Consider the following 22,504-nt stretch of genomic DNA (forward strand, 5'->3'; position numbering starts at 1 on the left):
CTCAGCCTACAGTGCTTGCTTTAACCCTTTACCATTCATTTTTTCATCTGGAGCAAACCCCCAAAACATAACATAAAATGCCCACACAAGACTAAAAAAAATCCATGTGAAAATGCTTACAAGAGAAATGCTTAACTTATTGCATTAACTTAATGCAGGAGAAATGGTAATTTAAAATTGGGAAAGCTCTGGACACTTGCGTTGTATTGCTTAGGAAACCTGGGCTTGTAAATTCACTGTTACTTCTGGTATCAGTGTTTTGGCAGGCCAAGGACAAATCACTAACTTAAAACCAGCTGTTTTGCACATGTACACGATGAGGAGAAACTGGAGTGAGCCCCTATAGTTCAAATAACACCTGCATCCAGTAACCTTATAAACTAGTTGTAGTCTGAACCCAGATTACTTTTTATTTCCCTATACACGATTAGTAGTTCAAGAACTAAGAATAACCCCACATTTTTGTTGTTCTTATGCTGCACTGGCTTCTTTGTGATAAGACATTTTTATTCGGGGGGCATTATTTTCATCCCTGATGAATACAACATTCATGAAGAAGAGGCTGAACAAAAAGAAAAATTAATTTTTTTTTTTTTTTTTTTTGCCTACTACATAATGAAGGAACTCAAAAATCAGCTATTCTTTTTTTTTCAGGAGCATTACTTGTATAAATGAAAGAAATATTTAATCTTCCAGCTACAAGCCCCCCCAAAATGCACAATCATTCTTATTCCACATTTTAACATGGTGTTTAGTGCTATGAAAAAGGAGGCAATAATGAATCACTTTAATACATGGTTGGCCAGCAGAGTATAGAGGCTTAAGTAGTAAGTGCCTGATTTTGGTTAAAGACAGAAGAAAAAGAAAGTCACCAGGCATGGTTCTGACTTACCTATCTGGATTGTCAGCAGCACATACAGAATCAATTAGTCCTACATCGAGTGTACCCTACAAACAAATATCCAACCAGAAAATGAGGAAGACATTCACTATTACATTACTCACAGTATTCTTCTGAGAGACAGGAAAGTAGCAGCAGCTTTGATCAAGCAAAATGAACTGCAGGTTTGGGCATCAGTTTCTCCTAACCGTTAAAACTGCTGAGAGGAAAACTGAAGGACTTGGATGAATAGATCCAGTAAAAGATTATTTGTAGTTAGGATGGAGGCAGCTCAAAACCTGCTTTTTTCTATGCTTCCGAACATGCTTGAATTTCTCACTGAAAACTGCCACCCCAATATAAATGGCATCCTCTCAAAAGAAACTTCTAAAGCCATTAAGCAGAAGATTTTGTTCTCATCTCCTTGATATTAGGTTCCAAATGTATTCTATTAATTACCAATGTATGTTGTACAGAATGATAAAGGCAGGATCAGAGAAACCTCCAATTTTTAACTCTTGGTTTTTTAACTTACTCATTAACAGTATATTTGCAAAATTTCAAAATCAAGCTTACACTATGATGTGATAGGGAAGTGGACAAGAAAAAATCACCCCCAAAACCAAGTAGTTTTTCACCAAGGTGAATGATAGGAGGAGAATCAGAAGCCACACTCTCTCCTTGTACAGCTACAGGACCAAGGATGTGGAAGCTCTAGCCAGTGTCACAGCTACCACCACATTTAGGTAGGTTGTGACTCTCAGAAGCTGTGGCCACCACAGTGCCCCTGTTTTCTAAAAATATTTGGTTTGAAAGGTTCCTCAGATTCAGACTTACCACAGCATTCTGTGGATTTGCCTGCTCATCATGCATCTCCCGGATCTCCTGCTCTGTGGACGCATGGACTTGACTCAGTACACTGAACCACTGGCTGGGGAGAGAAAGGCAGCAGTGTAAGTAAAATTTTGGCTCTGCACAAGCCTTCTGTCACCTTTGTTCTGCAGAGATCTAGCAGGTTCTGCAGGTTTTTGAAATTGCTTAGGATTCCTTTTGTCAACAGGCATAAAAGCATCAAGGCTTTATGTCAATTCAAGTAACAGTGGGTGCAAGCAAGCCCCTCCAGATGTCCCATCCAAGCTGTCACACCCTTCTTCCTGACAAAAAGTACCTTTTACACTAAGTGGCATCTCTAAAAAAACTGCTGTAAGCACACTGAAACATCTGAGTGCTTGGAGAGTCTTTGTAACACATTCCACGTGTTTCATCTGGAATAAAATACCTTGCTAGCTACGCACAAAGCCTTTAATGGGAATCCCAACCTTCAGATTATAATTGTGCTGCACTGATTGCTGTGACTGGTAGCAGCTTCTTCCAGTGACATTTCTGCAAAGACCACCCAAGTCCACTGAGAAGCACAACTGAGAGGGGAAAAAAGAATAAAGCCCCCAAGCAAATACCTCTACAGTTTTTTGTTCCCTATGGAGCACTGAAAAATCCAGCTGCTGGAAGGATGAGCAAATTTGTGCCACTCCAGTGGCATAGTGTATATCCACAACCAGAAAACTGGCAGAGAGGTTTCCAGCGCTTCAGCCCCTAGTCCTGAGCAGCAATTGCAGATGGATTTAATTCCAACCACACCTTCTGCTTCTGGGAAACCTCTATCCTTCTGGCACTTGTATATGCTAAAGCTCAACTGCTCTAAGGAATCCCACTGAAATCTAAGGGCAGAGCTTGGCCTGTTCAACAGGTTCCTGAATGCCATTCTTTGAGATATGAATTTGCCATTCTAATGAAAACCACCTGGGGCCAAGTTTTCAAAGGGCTCAAAAGCCCAGCTTCTAAAACAGACTCCTCACTTTCCTGCAGAGTCTCCTCCACCGCAGGGTTGAGGAAACACTCAGCCTACTGCAAGACTACTGGACTTAAATTATGCAGTTATCTTTTCTGCAATTGCTTTTAGTCACGGAATTTTTGCCTAGGACACTGAAGAGCTGCCTCCTTAACTCCAGCATTCAGAAGCCAACTGTTCCCCCAAAATGTAGATTTCTGGAAACTGAACTGCTAAAATAGCTTGAGAAAAATGTGTAGGCTGTCAAGCAGTACCATCACTGTCATATCCTAAATTCTTTCTATTGGCTCACGCTTTTATTAGAAACAGTGCAAGCAATGAAGAAAAACAAAGATTGAGAGCGCCAAACCATAAAGCAGATGAGAACATATTTAGTTCTGATTATTTTTTTAAGACTCAGAGACACCCACAGAGAGGTCATACTTAACACTTTGCTAGATGTGTGGCAATGCCACAAAAAAAGGAGAAAAGCTGTCATCTAGAGAGGAGAAACCACCAGATGAAGAAAAACTGAAACTGAAGCAAAGAAACTGAAGAAAACTAAGCCTCACCTACCAAAAAGTTCCCACAAATTAAATTCAGCTTTTCCTTCTGGGCTTAGGAATTGTAAATGTATTTAAAGTGAAACTTCTATTTCAATGCAAAAAAAAGCCGAACAGAAACCCCCCCAAACAAACAAAAAAAAGAAACTTCATAGCATTGTATGCACATCTACTGATAATTTATGGATGCATTTTAAAGAACAATTCAGAGTCTTCTTGATTTCATTTACTCTTCGTGTAAACAATGAAAATGAAATTAATCACGGCACTTTGCAAAAGACAAAGGCAGACTTTATTTTTGCTTTCTTCCCTCTCAGGACCTCCTTTGTTTTTCAGCTGAGTCCCAGAACACAGAAATAGGGAAAAAAGGCTAGGGATTTGAAAAGAACAAGCCCTCAGCAGCAGCTGCCCACTGAAGCATTACCTCTTCCACAGTAGCAACTCCTCCTTTGGGGGCCTGTGCCATGTTTTTCTTAGTTTTTTCCTTAATTTTAACAAAAAGCAACCTCAGATCCTGATTTAGCCCATGTACAAAATATTTTTTCAAACACTGTGATTCATAGTTCACTTTTCAAAATGCTTTGTTAAGACTTTGACTTAAGCCTGTTTGCAAATCCTTACACATCTACCTCATTAAGTCTTCTGGGATGAGTGAGAAAAAAGAAACAGGAAATACACTGGTAAAAGGTAATTTAATCTGGATGGTTTCTTATTTATACGGTACACAACAAGAGTGTATAGTGCCTCCTCCTCCACCACCTTTAAGAAAGAAATGAAGGAGATGCATGGCAACAGACAAGTCTATGTGCTGCTAATTGCTTATTGGTCCCTAAGGCACGTACACATGTCTGGCAGAAGAGACTTTAGCTAAGCCTTCATTTTAAAATATGCTTACATCCCAAAAGGAATCTTAACAGTAACTGTTAGAAAGCTCCTAAGTTATTTCAACGATAACTTTAAGGATACCTAAAAAACATGAGGATGGATTTTGCATTGCTACACCTACATCTGTACTCAGGGTCCTGTGATATAGGAAGGCATTCCACCTTTGCAAAGAACAGAATACAAAAGAACTTTGGAGGCTTCTGAGCAGAGTAACTCAAGTGATGTTGACAAAGACATGCTATATTCTGGCCTTGGGGCAGCAAGGCAATGCGTAATAAGCCCTGATTACTAAGTTAACTTTATTTAAATGCTTGATTTTTATAGGCAAGCATATTATTTTCCATGAACTGTAGCATGGGGTTTTTTTGTTTTTTTTTTTTAAAGATGATCTACAACTGATCTGACAAGTCAAACTTGCTCCTCACCCACCTGCCTCCCCCATGGTTAGATATGGATCCTTTAGCAACAAAAGCATGACCCCTTTTAAATATGCAGAAAGGGAAGCACTCTCTTACACACTCCTCTTACATCAATATGCTTTTGCTCTAAAATACAGTCACTGCATAACAACTTCTATCTGAAAAAATTTTAGGTTCTGCTTAAATAAACAGATCCCCAAAATGCTTCATTTCAGGCAGACTACAGGGTCTCAAATATTGATTTGAGCACTGCAGCTAAACAGCAGAGAAACACACACGCCAAGCATCAGTGGCTAACGACTGCCTCTCTACAGACAAATTGTATTTCAGAAAGTTGCTAGGAACACATAAGTAACAGCCAAATTCTAGGCAAATTTTCACTGGCAATCTGACTCTTCCCAGTAATTGTCTGCCACAAGGTTTTCTCTTCAGCAAGCCTTTCAAAAAGTGTGTTAAAGGTAACGTGTTTAAAACAGCCTGAATATTTTGTGACAGTAGTGAAACAAATTAGCGACAAGCCAAAGTCAGAATGGCATAGAGGCCAAACAGGAAAAGAAAAGGAAAAGAAGATAGGCCAAATGGTTTTCATACCTTGCATCCTCAGGAGATTCAGCAATTAAGTGGTAGGTCCTATCACTCATTATTAGATCAATACCATTTTCTTTGCCCGTATTGTCAACAATCTCTCTGAAAAAAGGGAAAACGCCAAGATTGAGCATTACAAATTATCAACATATTGAAAATTCTGTTCTGCTGAGAAGCTCACAAACTACTGATACTTAAAACAGCAGCAGTCAGTCTTCATCAGGTTCATTTGCAAGACTCACAATGTGATTTATCAGACCCAGTATTAGTTTGCCAAACTAAAGCTGTGTTTTCTGCTTACGCAGTACAAATATTCAAACTACGCTGAATGGTCACCAAACTGACCATTCTGTTACCATTTTACCAAGAACTAAAGAAAAAGCAAAGCATTATTAAACCCCAAGGGAGGCAAAGATAACTGAATTAAGAAATGGATGTATTTCTGAACTGACTGCATAACCAAGTGATTTTTTGAGTGCTAAAAAGAAAACTGTTGAAGACTGAAAACTGAAAGCAAACAAAACTTGGATTAGTGATTCTGTGTGGTTGTGAGTCAGCACAGACAATTCCAAACATGACTTCCAGATAAAGCTGAGCACTCATTTGCTGAAAAATTACATATTTCTAATTTCTAGTTTGGACTTTTAAGTATTGATATAAAAAACAACTGTGAAGATTTTTAGCAATAATTGAAGTAAAGTATGGCATTGGATTTCCCTGTAGCTTAAGAAATAAACTTAATTTCCTTTCTGCAGTTTTGCTGTATTTGTCTGAAGCTTACTATTTCCTTAACTGGCTGTATTTCCTTATCAGCTATACTATTCTCATAAATCTCTGTCCTATAAACAATATATGCAAGTTCTGCATATCAGACTCATGAGGACGATCTATCTGCTATCAATACAAGAAGCTGTAATTTTGTTCTGTTCTATTCCTTCCCTCTCAGTAACAGTATCCAATGGTATACCTCCCTGTTCTGTGTTTCAAGTGAATCAGTCTGATATTTTTTAAATTGACTAGGGTCTCTAATAGAGAGTGGTGAAATACGTGAGTTGCGCTATAGGTTAGGAATATACTCAGTAAATATTACCTAGAAAAGTTATTGTTTATTTCTTATGAAACACAGTTCTTTAAATACATGTACCCTTTCTTTTAGCTAATTTATACACAAATAGTCATTGATTGAACCAACAGTTCAAAGGAGGTTCAGTAACCTTTGTCTGGCAATCTTGAAGGTAGGTGCAGCAAAGAACGCCTATAGGGCACAGCCAATGAAGCAATGAGGTAACAACAACAAAAAAGAATGATTGATATTAGAAAAATATGCTAAATAAATGCTATGGTACATGAGACAGAGTCAAATCTAAAAGGTGGGTTTTTTTAAAAAAAAGGTAGGTTCTTCAGCTTCTATTCAGAGATATACTTGACTGCGAACAGCCCATCGGTTTTTCAGGAGCAAATCAGGATTCTCACTGAAACTCTTTTCTGTCCTACTTGAAATCAGGCTGAAGCCAGGACTGCCAAAGAAAATACTAATGAAAGATTTCAATTTAATTTAAGCTCTCTGTTAAAGTAACAAACAAATTGGATAGTTGCAGATTACAAGGCACAGAGTGGAACTGAGTAGAGAGAAACATTTCTCTCTACTTTGGATGAAAGCTTAGGTACACTTTTATAGAGAAAAGAGACTAATGTTAACACACTCTAATGTTAACTGATGTTAGCACACTCTAACTTTAATTTAGGTAGATAATCCTAAATTGATTAGAAGGAAAAATACCATCCAGTAGAAAACTTTTTTTTCTGCATGCTTCAGGAAGCGTAAAATTCTTAGGCTTAACGAACTTCAGTTAATAAGGCATAAGTTATTAGATTTAGTAATCTTGGGTTTTTTTAATGAATATATGCATTTTAAAGACTCTTCTACACTACCACAATTATTTAAAGCATGAAAAAAAATCTAAATACATACAGAAGATTCAGCTTTGACCCATGTGAACTGCAATATACTCGGGGCCTATTAATTCCACCCTCTTCATTCTGGGTTTGCCTGAAGCTATTTGGCAACATGCCCCAGATTGCCTTGGGAATCATTACAGACTAAGTAGGGCCTCTAGTCTGGGAGAAAGCATAGCTGGGTTCATTACAGCAGCATTTTCTGAAGTATTTGGCAGTGGCTTAGCTCTGGAGCACCCTCTAGACTTAAGAGAGAGCCAACTAAGGACAACACTCGCTTTCACTAACCTCACCACTCACACTCTCCTTGCATTCACACAATTTGTAGGCAGGGCACTCAATGTCTTCCCAGACTGAGCCCAAAGTACTACTTAGAAGGAACCATGGCTAACACAAAACCATGTAAACCTACTTGGCAGTTCGGACATCCATGGCACCCTTTAGCTTTTCTTCACTGTCATTTTCAAAGTACATCAACCTGGACTGTCTGAGAACAAACCATCTTTTCTTCCAGTTCCTTCTGGAAAGTGTAGATGATCCACCCCCCTTTTTGTGAAGCCAACCCTGCTTAAGTGCTTCCTGCTTAGAACGAAACCACAGGAAGGTCTCATCTTTCAGGACACACCAGCGTCGCTTCCATGTGTTGATTAAGCCACCTGGTAAGAGAGACAAATGTGGGTTTACATGCAGTTAAAACAAACAGCTATATCGTAAAACAGATGCTGTGAACAGCACCAAAACTGGAAGGTGCTGACCAACAACACTGCAGCTAAACCGGGTCTCTGCTGTAAGCCACATTTTTGCATATCCTTATGGCAACCAATTTTGCTGTCAATCTAAATACCCTTAAATTATAAATTGTAACAGGTATTACAGAAATACATGTAACATACCTATAGTTAGATGTACATATCTATAATAATAAATTACTGAAAAGTCTTGCTGCACATGAGAATCCGATCTTTAAGACAGCTTTCAATGTATTTCAGTGATAATTTTGAAAAATTTTAGCATTAAGATCTCACCTCTCTCCAGGTTATTAGGAGGTAATGATGTTTGATTCAAAACCACAAAAAGCTATGTTTAGAGTAGGAAATGCACCACTGTGAGCTCAGCCACACCGAAGTGTGGGCCACAGAGTAGGCAATGCACATTGCACTGGAGTTACAGCGCAGTCACAAAAACCTTAACCAAACCCATATGCTCCTGTCATCCCACAAAAGCTGCTAGCTATGTCAGAAAGTAAAAGCCATGCTACTGTCAGCTGCATTATTTTTCACACAAACGTTGTCATGTGTACTCATGACTGTTCCTATTCCAGGAACATAAGGTGTACTATAGTGATGAAATCATACAAGGATTCAGCTAGATTACAATTTGCTATCAATCATCAGAAGATAAGCCCAAGAATTTTAAGCAGAGAACTCCTGTGTATATTCCTCCGGAGTCTCTCACATCCCTTTGCTACATGTAACCTTCTTCATGTCTTCCAGATCCAAAGTGAAATTTGACTAAGGTCAGTAAAACTGGTCTTCCATGTAGAATGCTGTCTGTGTGACAAGGTTTTGGGAGCAGGAATCAGCTTTCCTCAAAATTTGGTACAATTTGACTTTATGAGTTATTTTTCTGTATTTATACTGAATAATTCATTGTTTGTGAGCCAGCAAAGATGTAAGATGAAACAGAGGCAACTCAAAATACTGATCTTTTTTTGCAGAGGGGAGGAAAAACATTACTAGATGTAAGCCACTGCAAGTAACTTGGCTTGAGAACAGCTCAAATTCAATAAAGTCACTTTTCCATCACCCTTTGAAAAATAAGAAAATAGCTTAACTCCACAGGAATTGGAGTGCAATATACAACAAATATTTCTGGTTACATTGTCTATTTAGCAAATTCTGATTGATCCAGTACCTTTCATGTAGAGAAAACTGTGAAAGTAGGGCAGACTGACACAGCTATAGACTGAATCCCTCCGGTAGGAAAGTTCATCATCTGTATCAAACCTGGAGTCAAAATCTTCTTCGCTGTCTTCAAACTACACAAGAAAGGACAGAAAGGTCATAATCTCTCAGGAAAGAGTTTAGATCAAGTTGGTTTAGAAGGCTCTAGCTAAAGCATTTTATCATGTATTGGAAGGACATGATTCCACATTGGTTTTCACCCAGCTAACAAAGGAAGGAGCACATTGTAGCAAGTTGCAGCTTGAACTGTCTGATTACACAAATCTATGTAAAAGCTTTGTAGAACTCAGGAAAGTCATCCCTTTGCATGAGTATGGTCAGGGTAAGCTACCTTGTGCTACTTGGCCTTCCCACTGAAGTGCTGTGGGGAACAGCTTAAAGAAGTATTGAAAAAAATACATTGCACAAGCTGTGATAATAGCTTTCCCTTACCCCAAAAATCAGAATTTCTGTTTTGTATCTGACACACATCCAGAGTCATGCAGCAGAAAGGTATTCTCAACAGAGACACTGAAAGTTTTGTTCTCAGGCAAGAACTGTCAACTTATCCCAACACCCACAATGGCTCTTGGACTGTTTATCACTGCCTTAAATGTAGTAGATATTACATTGTTCAAGTTTTCCTTCTAAACAAGTCAGTGTTCCTGAAGTACCTTTTCACTTTCCCAGCCAGAGACAGAAACACTGGGTGAGTGGTAGAGGAAATCATATTCTTTCAAAAGTATTTGTAGACGGTATCCCCACAGTATACTCAGTAAACAGCATTGAAAAATTTCTCTGCAGAATGTGTGTCTGTCTCAATAATTTAAATATTTTCCATTGCGTGAACCTTACACTCCTAATAATCTCAAAATACACCTGGCATGTCAGGGACTTCTGCAAGCATCTTATTCTTCAATAACTTGCACACATAACTAAATTTGGTTTTCCTGAAATCAATTCCCCAACAAGCTACCTGGTACCTCAACTCCAAACACATGCACAGAGAAGAACTTTGCTGAGCACTGAGCTCCTCACCAAGTAACACACAGTTCTGCATTAAAGCAGTTAAAACCATAGCTGTGCAGAAGCCCAGGACTGCAAACAGCATCTGAGCTGCCTCTGACTCTAATGCACTCATCCCAGTGGCATCTAGATGGCAACAGACCACTACTTCCATAGGCTCTCTGAGCAAATGAAGATACACAATGTTTTCTAAGAACAGCTACGGTGAGTCCACAGCTGCACAGCAGGGAAAAAAAAAAAAAATCAGAAAGCACTTAAAAATTATTAGGTAATAAAAAGATTGCTACTTACAGAAGACTGAGCTCCCTCAGAGCTGAAGCGGTATGCTCCAGAGCTATTGTAGGTCCCCACTGAGCACCGGTAGTCCGGTGACCACTGGCTACTGTGCGAGTTGGAGAAGGTCACGCTGCTGCCAGAAGTGATAGCACCATCTTCGTAATCGTCCTGGTCGTAATCATAGTCTCCGTCGGGAGAAATAAGTTCCACAGAATTTGGGGGTCTGCAGGACACATTTTCTGGCATGCAGTAGGTGGATTCACCGCTGGAAGAGTTGTGGAGACTCACCGCGTCGTGGGCAGGAGGTATGACCATGGCGTCGCCGGCAGCGGGAATCGTTGGCACCACGGTATCATTCATATAAGGATCCTCTTCTGAGGAATCATCGCTTGTTCTGATGCCACTGGTCCTTTGATCGGAGTGGCCGTGCTCACTCGGGTTGGGCGAATCCTTAAATGCATCATCATCGGCTTCAAAGCCCTCATCTACCTCCTCCTCGGGATATGGCTGGCTGAAGTTAAAACTGGGCTTTTCACTGCAGGCATTTCCAGTCTGTTCAGCCAGCTCAGCAGGATACCCACTGCCCACGGAGAGAGACCTCTCGATGTTTCGGACGCACTCGTCGATCTCATCAAAGTTCAGAGATTCCAGGAACTCCTGGGCCGCTCGACATGCTTCATCCTCAAGCCGCCGGAGCTCCTCATCCCGACGCTGCTGCAGCCTCTGTAATGAAGCCTCTGTCAAGGACAGCTCCTGCTGCTTCTTCACGCGCTGCAGGTCTTCGATTTCTTTTTCCAGACGCAGGATTTCTTCCACCTGCCTGCTCTCTTTCTGCTTCTCCACCTCCTGCTTCAGCTCTGCCTCCTTCTGAGCTTTCTGAATGGCAGCCAGTTCCTGCTTCCTTCTCTCTTCTTCAGCCTGCATAAAAATAAAATTAAACAAAATAAAATCAAGTTAGGCCCCTAAATGCAAGCTTCTTTTTTCAAATTTATTTCTAAAGCTCTATACTTTACCATGCTCATTCATTTAAAAGGGGCCCTATCTTCATATCAGCAAGAAATGAAAAGGAAAGAAAAAAATTAAAGCATGATTTTATTTGCTCAGAGATAGCTGAGCAGAGGCAGTCCAAATATGTAAAGAAAATTCAATCTTTTCCAGAAATTAAATGAAGCATCAGGTGAAGGAAATTTCCATGCAAACTATATTGAGTTTCCTTTGGCTTTATCTGCCAGCTCCTGTAATTAGTTCAGTTTTAATGTTACAGGTACCTTTTATTTTTTTAATTGCTGGTTTGAGATACGCAAATAAACAGCGTGGCTGAAAGCATTAAGAATATCATTTACCTGCTGGGCAAGACGCTCTGCTTCTTGCCTTTGTCTTTCCCTAAAAGTGAGCGAAGAAAAAAAGTCAGTCAGTCAAGCTCAACATAAGCTCATCACATTCCTTTGCCACAGCAATAGCTCAGCTTACAGAGATCATCTGCCACCTGGAAAAGACAGCCAAAAATAAGATCACAACGAATATGTTTGTGAATATGGAACAACCATGATCACTATATGCCTCTTTTAGCAAAAGCAGCAAAGGCTTCCAAAATCACTTGTTCAAGAACAGCCTGAAATAAAGGCTTTCAGACCAACACCTAATATGGCACAGGCAGGGGAGTGATGTAAGTCAGACATTGCACCTTTCCTCCTCCTCTTTTCTTCTTTGCTCCTCTTGTCTCCGCTTCTCCTCCAGTCGCTCCCTGTAGAGACGACGAGCAAGCTGGCCTCGCCACTGCTTCTGAAGGACTGTGGCCGCTTTCTTCAGGCACAGGAACTTCTTCCTACCACTGAATGCTCTGTAGCTCTTCTGTATCACAACCACGTAGTAGAGAACCTTTCTATACCGCTTTCTGGGGGGAGAAAAATGGAAACAAATTTGTAACGAAACAGTTGTGAGGGATCTTGCTATGATGACCTGCAATAAACAGCGAGACCATGATAGTTCTAGCTCTGTGATAGCTCCCCCACTGTTCACATTCTTCTCCCTTTGAGAAGCAAGATTCTCTCCTTCCTTGACAGCACCGTGTGTGTCTTCATTAAGGAAATGCACATCTTACATGTTCTTATGCCCCTGCCAAGGAGATGCTAAAAAGACGGTTCTGTGTGTGTGCACACATGCAGAGAAAGAATATATATAGTCATCCCACACATCTGAAAAGAAAGACCATGCATAGCAGGATAGCTGGCATTAAGAAAGGGACATTGTTTTTACATAGCATACTAGTCAGAATATAAGAACAGGACTAATGATCACATGAAAAGAAACTACCTCATTATGCAAACAAGCTTCCTTAAACTGCCCTCAACTGACTTGTAGAAAAAGCAGAGAAATAAATAGATGGAATGAACAACTCTACCTAACACATAATGCACGAAGCCAGGTAAGCATTAAGTCAAACATTAATCAGTAACATAATGTCCTGGTTCTCCAAGAACCAAATGTATTAGTTTTATTTTCCTTCTATTTTCTCACCATGAAGAAGCAAATATAAATCAGGATCTCAGCTGGTGACTTGGGGCAGCCCCACTAGGTGCCATCCAACTAGAGTTCTGGCCATGGCTCTAATGCCATGATACAATCAGATGGATATGGCTGACCTCCAAATTTCTGTATTGTCCTATTCATTATATTAAAACAATTCAAACTTTGCATTATCCATGGACATTTTCAGCTGCTATTTTCAAAAGCCACTTAAAGGATTTGAATGCCTGGTCCCCACGAAAAGTTGAGAATTGTGTCAGAAGGATTTAACTTCTTGACAACTCGTCCATTTATTTCAAATCCTTACTATTACTATTCACATGCAGTCACTTACCGGGCTGCATAACCCAAGATGTGCGCTCGGATGATCATTGCTGCCTTGGTGACTTCCACTTCTCGCTGTTTCTCCAACTTGTGTTCTAAGGACTCCCGGAGAAACACCTACATAAGAAAACTTCTGGCTTAACCAATTTTGGTGAGCATCATATATGTAAGGAAGAGCCAGATCAGCCCAATCAGCAAGCCTCAGCTTTGAATTCAGAGAAGAATGTACTATTTCCTCAGTAGAAAAGATAAAAACAAAACGTAGTCCTCTTAAAAGAAAACACCTGCAGAAGATCCTCTAACTTTGGATTTCAGTGGAAGGGTCAGATGACTTTATTGTAACTTTTAATTAGGAGCAGGGTTTTTTCAAATGTAATGTAATTACTGGATTTATTGAAGTCTTTTCCCACCAGAGTAACAGATGCCAAAGAAGCTGCAGGACTTAGCATGAACATTCTAATCAGAGAGGCAGAAACACCACCCCGATAATTTACTTTTTTCACAGGCACATCAGGCTCCACAACCCCTTACAAGGCTTGCTGCTTCTGAAGACATTGCTACAGGACTGCAGAAGCAGGCAGAAATGAGAGTGCCTTCACGTTCACATCGACTTGACCGTGTTTTCCTGCCATTACATGGAGAGGGCTGCTGGGGTCAGACGCCCCACAAGAGCTGGCTCCCCTCCACAGACAGAATGCTTCCCAGGCTCTCCTCCAAGCACTAACCTGGATCATTCACCTGAACTGCTTAGGGCCTCTCAGAGGCAGCTTTAGCACATGGCATTGACCTAAACTGAGCTAACACAGCCTATTTTGCCTTAAATGAGTAAAACTGCTTCCCCAGTCAAGCAGGAGGGGCATGAGGGAGGCAGCTTGCCTCTTCCACCTGCCTTGACATCTGCTCTTTACCACACACTCACACAGTGGTGAGCTATCTGCTGTCAGCACTTTTTCCAGCTCTTCTCAACTTTTCTTTTTTAAAGGCCAAGTATGCTGGTGTCAGCTATGGGTGACAACAGCCTGGCATGCTGCTGCCTAACACATGGGCAGCTGGAAATAGCCAGTTCAGTGACACTTTGATTATGTGGGATGAGAGCCAGGCTGCACACCACAATGTGGGGATGAGGAAAGCTCATGGACACGGTGGGCTCTGCTAAGGGAGGAGGGCTGCAAAGACACCTAAAGGCAGGAACGCATCTTTGAAGTGATGGGTGTTTTCTCTTGATGTGAAAAAAAACCCAAAAACCCAACCAAAAAATCCCTCACTCCACTTCCCCACCCCCCCCCCCCCCCAAAAAAAAATAATAAAAAAAAAAAAACAAACAAAAAACCAACCCAAGGGACTTTTGGGGGTGTTCACATGCAAAAGAAGCTGAATTTTCCTATGTGTTTACATGAAAAAAAGCCCATCATCAAAGCCAAAGGAGCACTCTCAAGGAGAGGCACAGTTGTGAGTTTTGAACCAAGCTGGAAAGGGGCTTTCTAGCACAAATTACCCAAGAAACAGGAAAGGAAAAAGTCCTACAGACAGCTCGAAGTCCCAGTGTCAGAGCTGCAATGGGCGGCTCTTTCTGTATGAAGTTTTCCCTCATGGAAAAAGCCGTTTCTTTCACTCAGAGGGCAATCTTTCTTTGCTCTACACACAGGCTTTCAAAACCACAACAAAATTCTTCAGAAAAGCATTCAGCTACTTCTGGAACAAAAATGGATGGTAAGCAGATATTAAGCTCAGGCTAATGCCTTTTTCTGACCAGGTGCATTGCAGCTTGAGATGTAAAAGACAAGAAAAAAAATCACACCAAAGCCAAATCATTGCAATGTCATTATTATCCCTTTAAAATAATATAGGGGCAGGATAGCGCCTCATCCCATGTTCAGTCTGAAAGCAGTGTCCTCTCGTGATCTTCTCCTGTTTATGCAGTCTCACAAATGCACAGGCAGCTCCTGGGGGAGGATGAGCCCAGGCCACAGTAAGGGAAGATACAACAGAGCTCTGGCTCCTGCCAAGGTCCTGATAAGCAGTTGATAAAACAGATAAACATGTGTCCCTAAGATGCAAAAGCACTCTCCAGGGTCCATGCATAAATACTGTTCATATGCTACATCTGAAATAGAACAGGATTCACAGCCCAGCTCTACTGCTACAATAGCAAATGTGCTATTTGTAAGTCAATGGCTACAAAAATGGGATGGAAGATGACATCAACTGCCATCAGAATATTTCAGATTCTTTCTTCTTTCTCACAGTAACTGTAAGATGATTAAAACAACTTTCCCAATGCAAATCTAAGAGTCCTTAAGCATACAGAGGAAGAGAAGAAACCTTTCCAAACCATCCAGTTGTGGGAAGAAGAGGAGGACGGGAAGAAAATTTCCTACAGAAATCAATCAGTTTTTCCAAAATATGTTTGCTACCTTATGGCACTAAAATGCGTTTTAAATAAGTTTTTTTAATATTTAGGAGATCTCAAATCCTGAAATGGGGAATTTTCTCCTGAGTCTGCAATGCTTTCACATCATTTGCTGAAATCCAAGAGCACAAATCACAAGATGTTGTCTACAACTGAACTTGCAAAATGAGCACGTAAAAACACCTGGCTTGTTTTATTTCTCAATTTAAAATCTGATTACTTAATGTATTCTAAAATAATGTGATCTTTTTTTTTCTTTAAAGAAAAAAAATGGGCAAAGTTCAGGTTGTCTGGTAGGACACATATCAAGGTCTAATATGCCTCTGGAAAAGACTCTCAGACTAAGATGGCAAACACCCTTGGAGCTCAATTCTGCCACATGAACAATGGCTAAAATTCGTCCCCGTGATTTCTGCCACTGAAGAGGTATAGGTTAGGTCGGTTTACCTGTATGACTGGAGCTCCCTGCAGAACAAAAGTGTTACCCCACATGTTGTTCCATACTTTTGAAAATGAAAAAATCCAAATACCACATTTTAAGTTCTGATCCTCACCAGTGCCACCACTTGTGAGCAGGGACAGAAAATTCAGGTGGGCTTTCTCAGTGACTGAAATCACAGTCAGTTTCTAAGTACCTCAGACAGCAAATTCCTCAGCACAACCATTAATTGTTGCTTTAGGAGTTTCAAGAGCACCAACAGGCATGCACAGCTTCTTTAAAGGCCATAAGTGATTACCATTAGAACTAATGTCTGCAGCTGTGCAGTCTATATCCTGTCCCCTCAGCTTTGTATATGCACCAGCACCACAGTATGCACAGTCAGGTTATTTTACCTTATTTTTTCCAAGCTGCCATTCAGTGCTTGTGTTGTCATACAGACGAAGTAAGACGGCACATTTCTCATTTAAATCTTCAGGGAGAGTTAAGTTTCTCATGAGGACTTTATACCTGGCAACCAAAAAGTGTTTATTGCTTCATTTACGAGATTAAGTTCTATTTCTGCCATATGATTCTTTTTTGCTTTTATTCCTCGACATGGGACTATTGACTTACAGTTGAAGTGCACAAGTCAGTGTGTTTACCTTTTATAAAAGTCTTGGAAGGGCCTCCGGACTGGGAAACCAGCCCTCCGAATCCTGACCGTCTCCAGCATCCCGGAGTAGCGCAGCTGGTTAAGCACCACTGTCTGATCAAACTGGTCTGGCATCTGAAACGAGCAGGTTCAAAACAACAATGTAAATGGCAATGATTAGAGATGTCAGGGGAAATAAAGAAGGGCAAATTGTATGAATCCAAAATGCACAAAGCCTAATAACTAGATACACAATGTCTTAAAGGATATTAGCAGTTCTGAGCATATAAAAGTATCTACAGAATGGAAATAATGGGATTATTACAGAATATCATTTCCATAGACAGAGCATTTACAACCATTTAATCTAATCAACTGTCTCCTTCCATTTCATTTGTGTATATGTAGGCTATTGCTGTGCAGGCAGAAACAACAGAAAGAAGTACAGACAGCTAACAGGTCAACAGCTATAAGCTTGACTATTTTCTTTCTTCAGCAATTGAATTTAAAGTCCCTGTAGAGGATCCCAAATGTTGAAGATACACAAATACATATTTATTAAATATCAATTTAATAAAAAGCAAAACCAGAAGGACAGAAATAATTCGATTTTTAGTGTATTGACAATTATCTGCTACGGATAAGGAGGAAAGTTCACCAGTGGTACCTCAAATCTTAAATAAGCTGTATTTAAAAGAGGTTCTAGTTATTGCTCTTCTGAACAGTAGAAATATTCTCTTCTGTAAACAGAACCCCCCCTGCTCCCTGCTTATCTGAAGTAAGTTTCCCTTAGTTTGCCTGCAGTTCTTCCAGCATTGTTTTCCATTCAGAAAACAGATAACCCCACAGCCACACAGTTACAAAAAGCTGTGAATACTGATCAGCATGGTTCTGCCACTGGGAGCTTCAGGAACGCTCTCATCCCATCTGAGAACCCCCCGAGTCACCTGTGTTTTCACCATGGTTTGAGGTAACCCAGACAGAGCCATGCAAAGCTGCTCAAGACAGCACTAATTGCTGCCTGGCAAAACACGGGCAACCCCCACGCGGAAATGCCACCACATGTAAACACACCATTTAATGCATCAGCATGAATTATCATCATCCACATTAACCCCTCAGCTGACCCTCCTCAGCAGCCGTTTGCAGAGCTGGAGCACAGCGTTCGGTACTTTGCAAGTTCAGGAGGTGGAATCTCACAGATACAGTCAGTGGTTCACATAAAGATCTGATGTTCTTCAGCTGACAGAAATGACAGCAAGATCAAGCCTTGGGAAACTGTCAGTCAGAGGACTGCCTTTGTACTTATCAACTGGCTCTAATCGTGCCTCTTGTTCAACTTAGCAAACAAATTACTCCCCCAAATTTTAACTTGACAAATAAATTCAACTTAACAAATAAATTACACGCCCAATTTTTAACTTTTTATTAAAAAGTACCTTCAGGAAAGCACAGACTCAAAAGTTCATTTTAACTATCCAGTATAACCTTTTCCAACAGTGCCTTTATTCGTGAAACACAACACTGGGTGCTAGTGGTGACACCAGGAGAAAACTTCTCCATGAAAGATGTGAACAAACTCACCTTCCTCAACAATACATTTCATTTGGATTTTGCCACCGCGAGTAAAATCTCTGTATTTCATTGAACAGGCAGGATGAATGCTTTCAGTGAGGGTATCGATATCGTCATGGCCAACAGGGTTTCCTGCATGTGCCCACTGTATGGCATCCCAGTGTCAGGGAACCAGCCTGGCAAAGCTGCCCTTTGCCATGTCCATGCCTGCCTCTCTCTGTGCAGGTGGCGGGGAATGGACACAGATGTACACACAGAAATCGTAAAGAAAAGCTTTCTCTTTTCACCTTGTATAACTCAAGGCTGATGCTTGCCACAAGCAGACACAGCTCTTTTTTTTTTTTTTTTTTCTTTAACACTAAAACTACTTTTACTCCTTTTACCCCACCCAAACTTTCTGGCTCAAAAGGCGGTGTTTTTCTCAAGACTTGCAAACACAACAGTATATTTCCGTGTGAGGTGGGGAGGAAGATGCATGGATGGGAGCGGGGAACACACCACAGCCAGCCAAAATGCTGGTGACATGACAGATGTCTCTCTCACCAGGCAGCCTCTCCCTCTGCAAGGGAGCAGCTCCTGCTTTGAGAGACAGATGGCTGCTGTGCCACCTAACCCTTCTATTGCCACCTCCAGGCACTTAAGGAGCCAAAAGTCAGCACCACACCTGCCTTGAAAGCTCATGTTACTGTTTAAAACAACTTGAGCGACAGAGGAAGAAGACACATTTTGGTAACATTTTCCCTACAACTACAGAAGTTTGAAACACCCCTGCTCTGTCACCAGAAGGCAAAAATCTCACACAGATACCTAACTTCAAACACCTGCATTTAAAAAAAAACAACAACCATTAAATATTGCAAGAGATGTTAGCATGCTGTCAACACAGGACAACATGGGGACCACCGAAACTTGAATCAACCACTTTGAATGCCTACTCCATCACTTTACATTACTTGCTATTTTTAATTACTCACAGACACGAGACATTAAATCGAAGGGTCAAATGCTTCTGGCATATCATTGGAATTACATCTGCAACAAGTATGGCTGGTTTGAATAAACCAAGGGCTGGTGATAAGAGATGTGCTGGACTCTTATGCTTTTCCCACACAGACAGCAGGGATAACCTGAAGTATAACTTCCAGCAGGACTCCTCACAATTAAAGAAATCAATTGCAGCTGCCTTTAGTGAACTGGAGTGCAAGAACTGCACATATCCCACTGCTGAACTGCAGACTCTTCTCGGACAGAGGGACAACCATCTCCACTTGAACACTGCTTGGTGCAGCAACGAGTTAAACCTGCACTAGTAGCAAATCTCCATGCAAAGGGTAATCTGTTCAGCTGATGGTCAGCCTTCCCTCTTTACTGGTGCTCCTTCAGACTTCCTGCGGTAAGCAAGCTAACTTTCCTATTGATACCAAAGTAACACAGGACAGGATTCAGCTCTGGGGTCTGCTGAATTTCTACCAGTACTGCTGTTAAAGCTTGACTTGGTTCAAAAATCAACACTTGGGAAACAACTGGATTCTCTAGGAAAACTTAAGATGGACAAGGGAACCATGACTGATTTTAAAACAGTACATCTTCCACAGTAAAAAATTTGAAGTCATTCCTAAAACTCAGACTCCTGCAAAGCAAGATCAAATTTACAAAAGAGAAGGCAACAGAAAAGAAAGCCAACAGATAGCTTCCAAAATTGTCTCCGAGATACAATCAACTAAATTTTCAATAGACACTTCACTTTTATCATGGAATGGCAGTGCTGAACCTCTCCAGCATACAAAATCACCGGACAATAGCTAGAATCGCATCAGTCAAGTCATGTTCAGGCGCTGAGCAATATCAATGTGAAATTAGTAACTACAAGCCAGGTCTGTTCCACCTGATAAGGGCGCTTTTTTTTGTGGTGCAGACACAATTTGTAATTCACGATTTCCTGGATCCAAAAGTCTCCACTGAATTTGCACCAGACAGCACCAAAGCCAAGACTTTAATATGACCCGGAGTCTCAACTGGCGAGACTTTGGTTCCTTAAGCTGCTAAATGCTTGCTCTGATCTGTAGTGAGTCTCCCAAAGGGCAAAGCCTCTGCCTGAAATCACAATTAGAAGCAGCCATTAGGAAAGACATCTAACACCTACGCAGAATTTTAATAATAAAATAGTTCTTCAGATTACAGCCTGACTGAACTTTAAGAAAAAACACCATCCCCTTTCCTTGGACAGCACCCTTAGTGAAGACCCCAAGGTCTGAATAACACAGAGAACAAAACACTTTTTCCTTCTGTGCATCATTTGCACAGAAATCCATCAGCAGCTGAAACACAGAGCATACCTGACTTCACCCTGTGGAAGTCCTTCCTCCTCCCTGAACTCCTGGCTGCCTCACCAGAGTACAGGCACAATGACGAATTACAGCAGCCTCACAGACTTTAGGTTGGCAGAAAGGAGTTCACAGAAAGACTGGCAAGAGGGATGGGAGGAGAGAGGGAAAAAATCCCACTCCCTTGTTTCTAGATTTCTCTGTAAGAACTTGAGCAGAACTATGTCATCTTTGCTACTGTCTTAAACTGTTGATTTTCCTGGCTTAGGAAAGTCTTTCCTGGAAGATACATGCAGAGAAAGAAAAGATGGAACAGATAAGATGTAGAAAAGTAATTTTTTAAATATAAACACCAGTAACTTTTTTCAATGTCTTAGTTTCTTCCAGTCTGCTCTTTTACTCCTAAAATGAAATCCTGGCAGTTTTACTCTGCAGAAAACCATCAGAAATTAAGAAGAATTCAGTCTTTCTTGGCTTTATAGAGGGTTTGGAACTAGTTTTCACATACAAATGTGAATATTTTGTCAGAAATAGCAAGACTTACTGAGCTAGATGTTTCTGAAATGGTCCCCATGATCTTCTGATTTCAGTCAACAGCTCCATGAGTCAAAACAAATGTCAGGCTTTCCTCACAGACAAATTTGAAAAATGTGACTAATTTAATTTCTAATATTCATAATCTAGCTGAACTGAAGGAGCATTAAAACCTGTGCATGTCCTGGCCAGGGACCTGGAGCATCAGGCCCCACTCACCTAGAAGCCTGTTTCAAAGTAAGAAACCCTCTACATTTTTCTCTAGCATGCAACCAGCTCTAACTGGAACACGTTTGGGTTGAACACAGACAAGTCTGATGCCTGCTTTGTTTTGGAAGGCATTCCCTTAGTTTCCCAGAGTACTTGTATCCAGATAAATACCATAAAAATACAGGACAATAAAAACAAAGAACATGCCACAGCTCTTGTTTATTTGGGATTTCTACTGACTGGCAAGTCAAGGAATATTTGAATAAACCTGAAGTAAGTGTTTCACATGTCCAAAGTTCTCCTGGCCTTTTTCCACACACCCACCCAAAAAATCCATAAAAAGCCTTTAAAAATTACTAACGCTGCTGGTAGTAACTTCCTAGAAAAATAACACGAGTATATTGCAACAGTCCTTGTGCCTCAAAAAAGTTCTGCTGCAAATTCCATGCCAGGTTTCACTGCAAGCTCAGTAATGACATGCTGGCTCTTTTTACAGTCTCTACAGGTCTGAACGTGAAAGCACTGCATTTACCAGCAGCAATCACTTACACCATTAGCTGATCACTTCAACTCCTACTGACCTGCATCACTCATCTTCCAGGCCTGAGTATTTCAGATAAGAGACAGACTGCAAAAATAGCCACTCTCATGCCACAGGTTAGAGTTTCCTGTGCTAAAAATAGTACTGCATAGAAGGAACACTGTAATTTTAGAGGTCTTCTACTCTACCAAAACAGTCAAAGCTGGAGACTCAATAAATGAATGTGAAAATGCTTTTGTATTTTTATTCAGCCTGTCACCCAGCTTACTTTACAAGCAAGGGCATCCCAAGGGCATTTTTAAGACTGCAGCCCATTTAAGAGCTGTGAGGCAGTACATTGCTGCGCTGACTATCTGTACTAGTGTTTAAAGATTTCACCTAGGTCAAGACACTGTTGAATTAGATCCATCCACAAAGATGCTGTGGTTGTTTATCAGGTCCTACTTGACTATATCCGGCAAAGAGAAGAGCTGGAAGCAGCTGCTTTGTTGGGGAAAAGATGTTCAAATGATTCTGACTGGCTTGCTGAGATTCCAATGCTTTTATCAACAACGATAAAATCAAAATTGCAGGGCTATTTAATATACTTTTTCTTAGTTATTGTATCTGTTCTTTTACAATCTTTC

General features: G+C 40.7%; 1 protein-coding gene across 1 annotated transcript in view; it reads right to left on the bottom strand.

Moving 5' to 3' along the window:
• Positions 1-22,504, bottom strand: part of MYO10 (myosin X) — a 163,737-nt gene that overhangs the window by 13,007 nt on the left and 128,226 nt on the right. Inside the window, exons 20-30 of the mRNA XM_040064682.1 lie at positions 16,705-16,829; positions 16,456-16,570; positions 13,222-13,328; positions 12,046-12,255; positions 11,705-11,744; positions 10,377-11,279; positions 9,031-9,154; positions 7,529-7,772; positions 5,167-5,262; positions 1,718-1,811; positions 893-948 (exon numbers count right to left, since the gene is read on the bottom strand). Of these exons, the coding sequence (XP_039920616.1) occupies positions 893-948; positions 1,718-1,811; positions 5,167-5,262; positions 7,529-7,772; positions 9,031-9,154; positions 10,377-11,279; positions 11,705-11,744; positions 12,046-12,255; positions 13,222-13,328; positions 16,456-16,570; positions 16,705-16,829 (2,114 nt within the window). The remainder of the gene's footprint in view (positions 1-892; positions 949-1,717; positions 1,812-5,166; positions 5,263-7,528; positions 7,773-9,030; positions 9,155-10,376; positions 11,280-11,704; positions 11,745-12,045; positions 12,256-13,221; positions 13,329-16,455; positions 16,571-16,704; positions 16,830-22,504) is intronic.

This window comes from Hirundo rustica, chromosome 1, assembly GCF_015227805.2.
Source record: "Hirundo rustica isolate bHirRus1 chromosome 1, bHirRus1.pri.v3, whole genome shotgun sequence".
In the NCBI taxonomy this organism is placed as follows: Eukaryota; Metazoa; Chordata; class Aves; order Passeriformes; family Hirundinidae; genus Hirundo; species Hirundo rustica.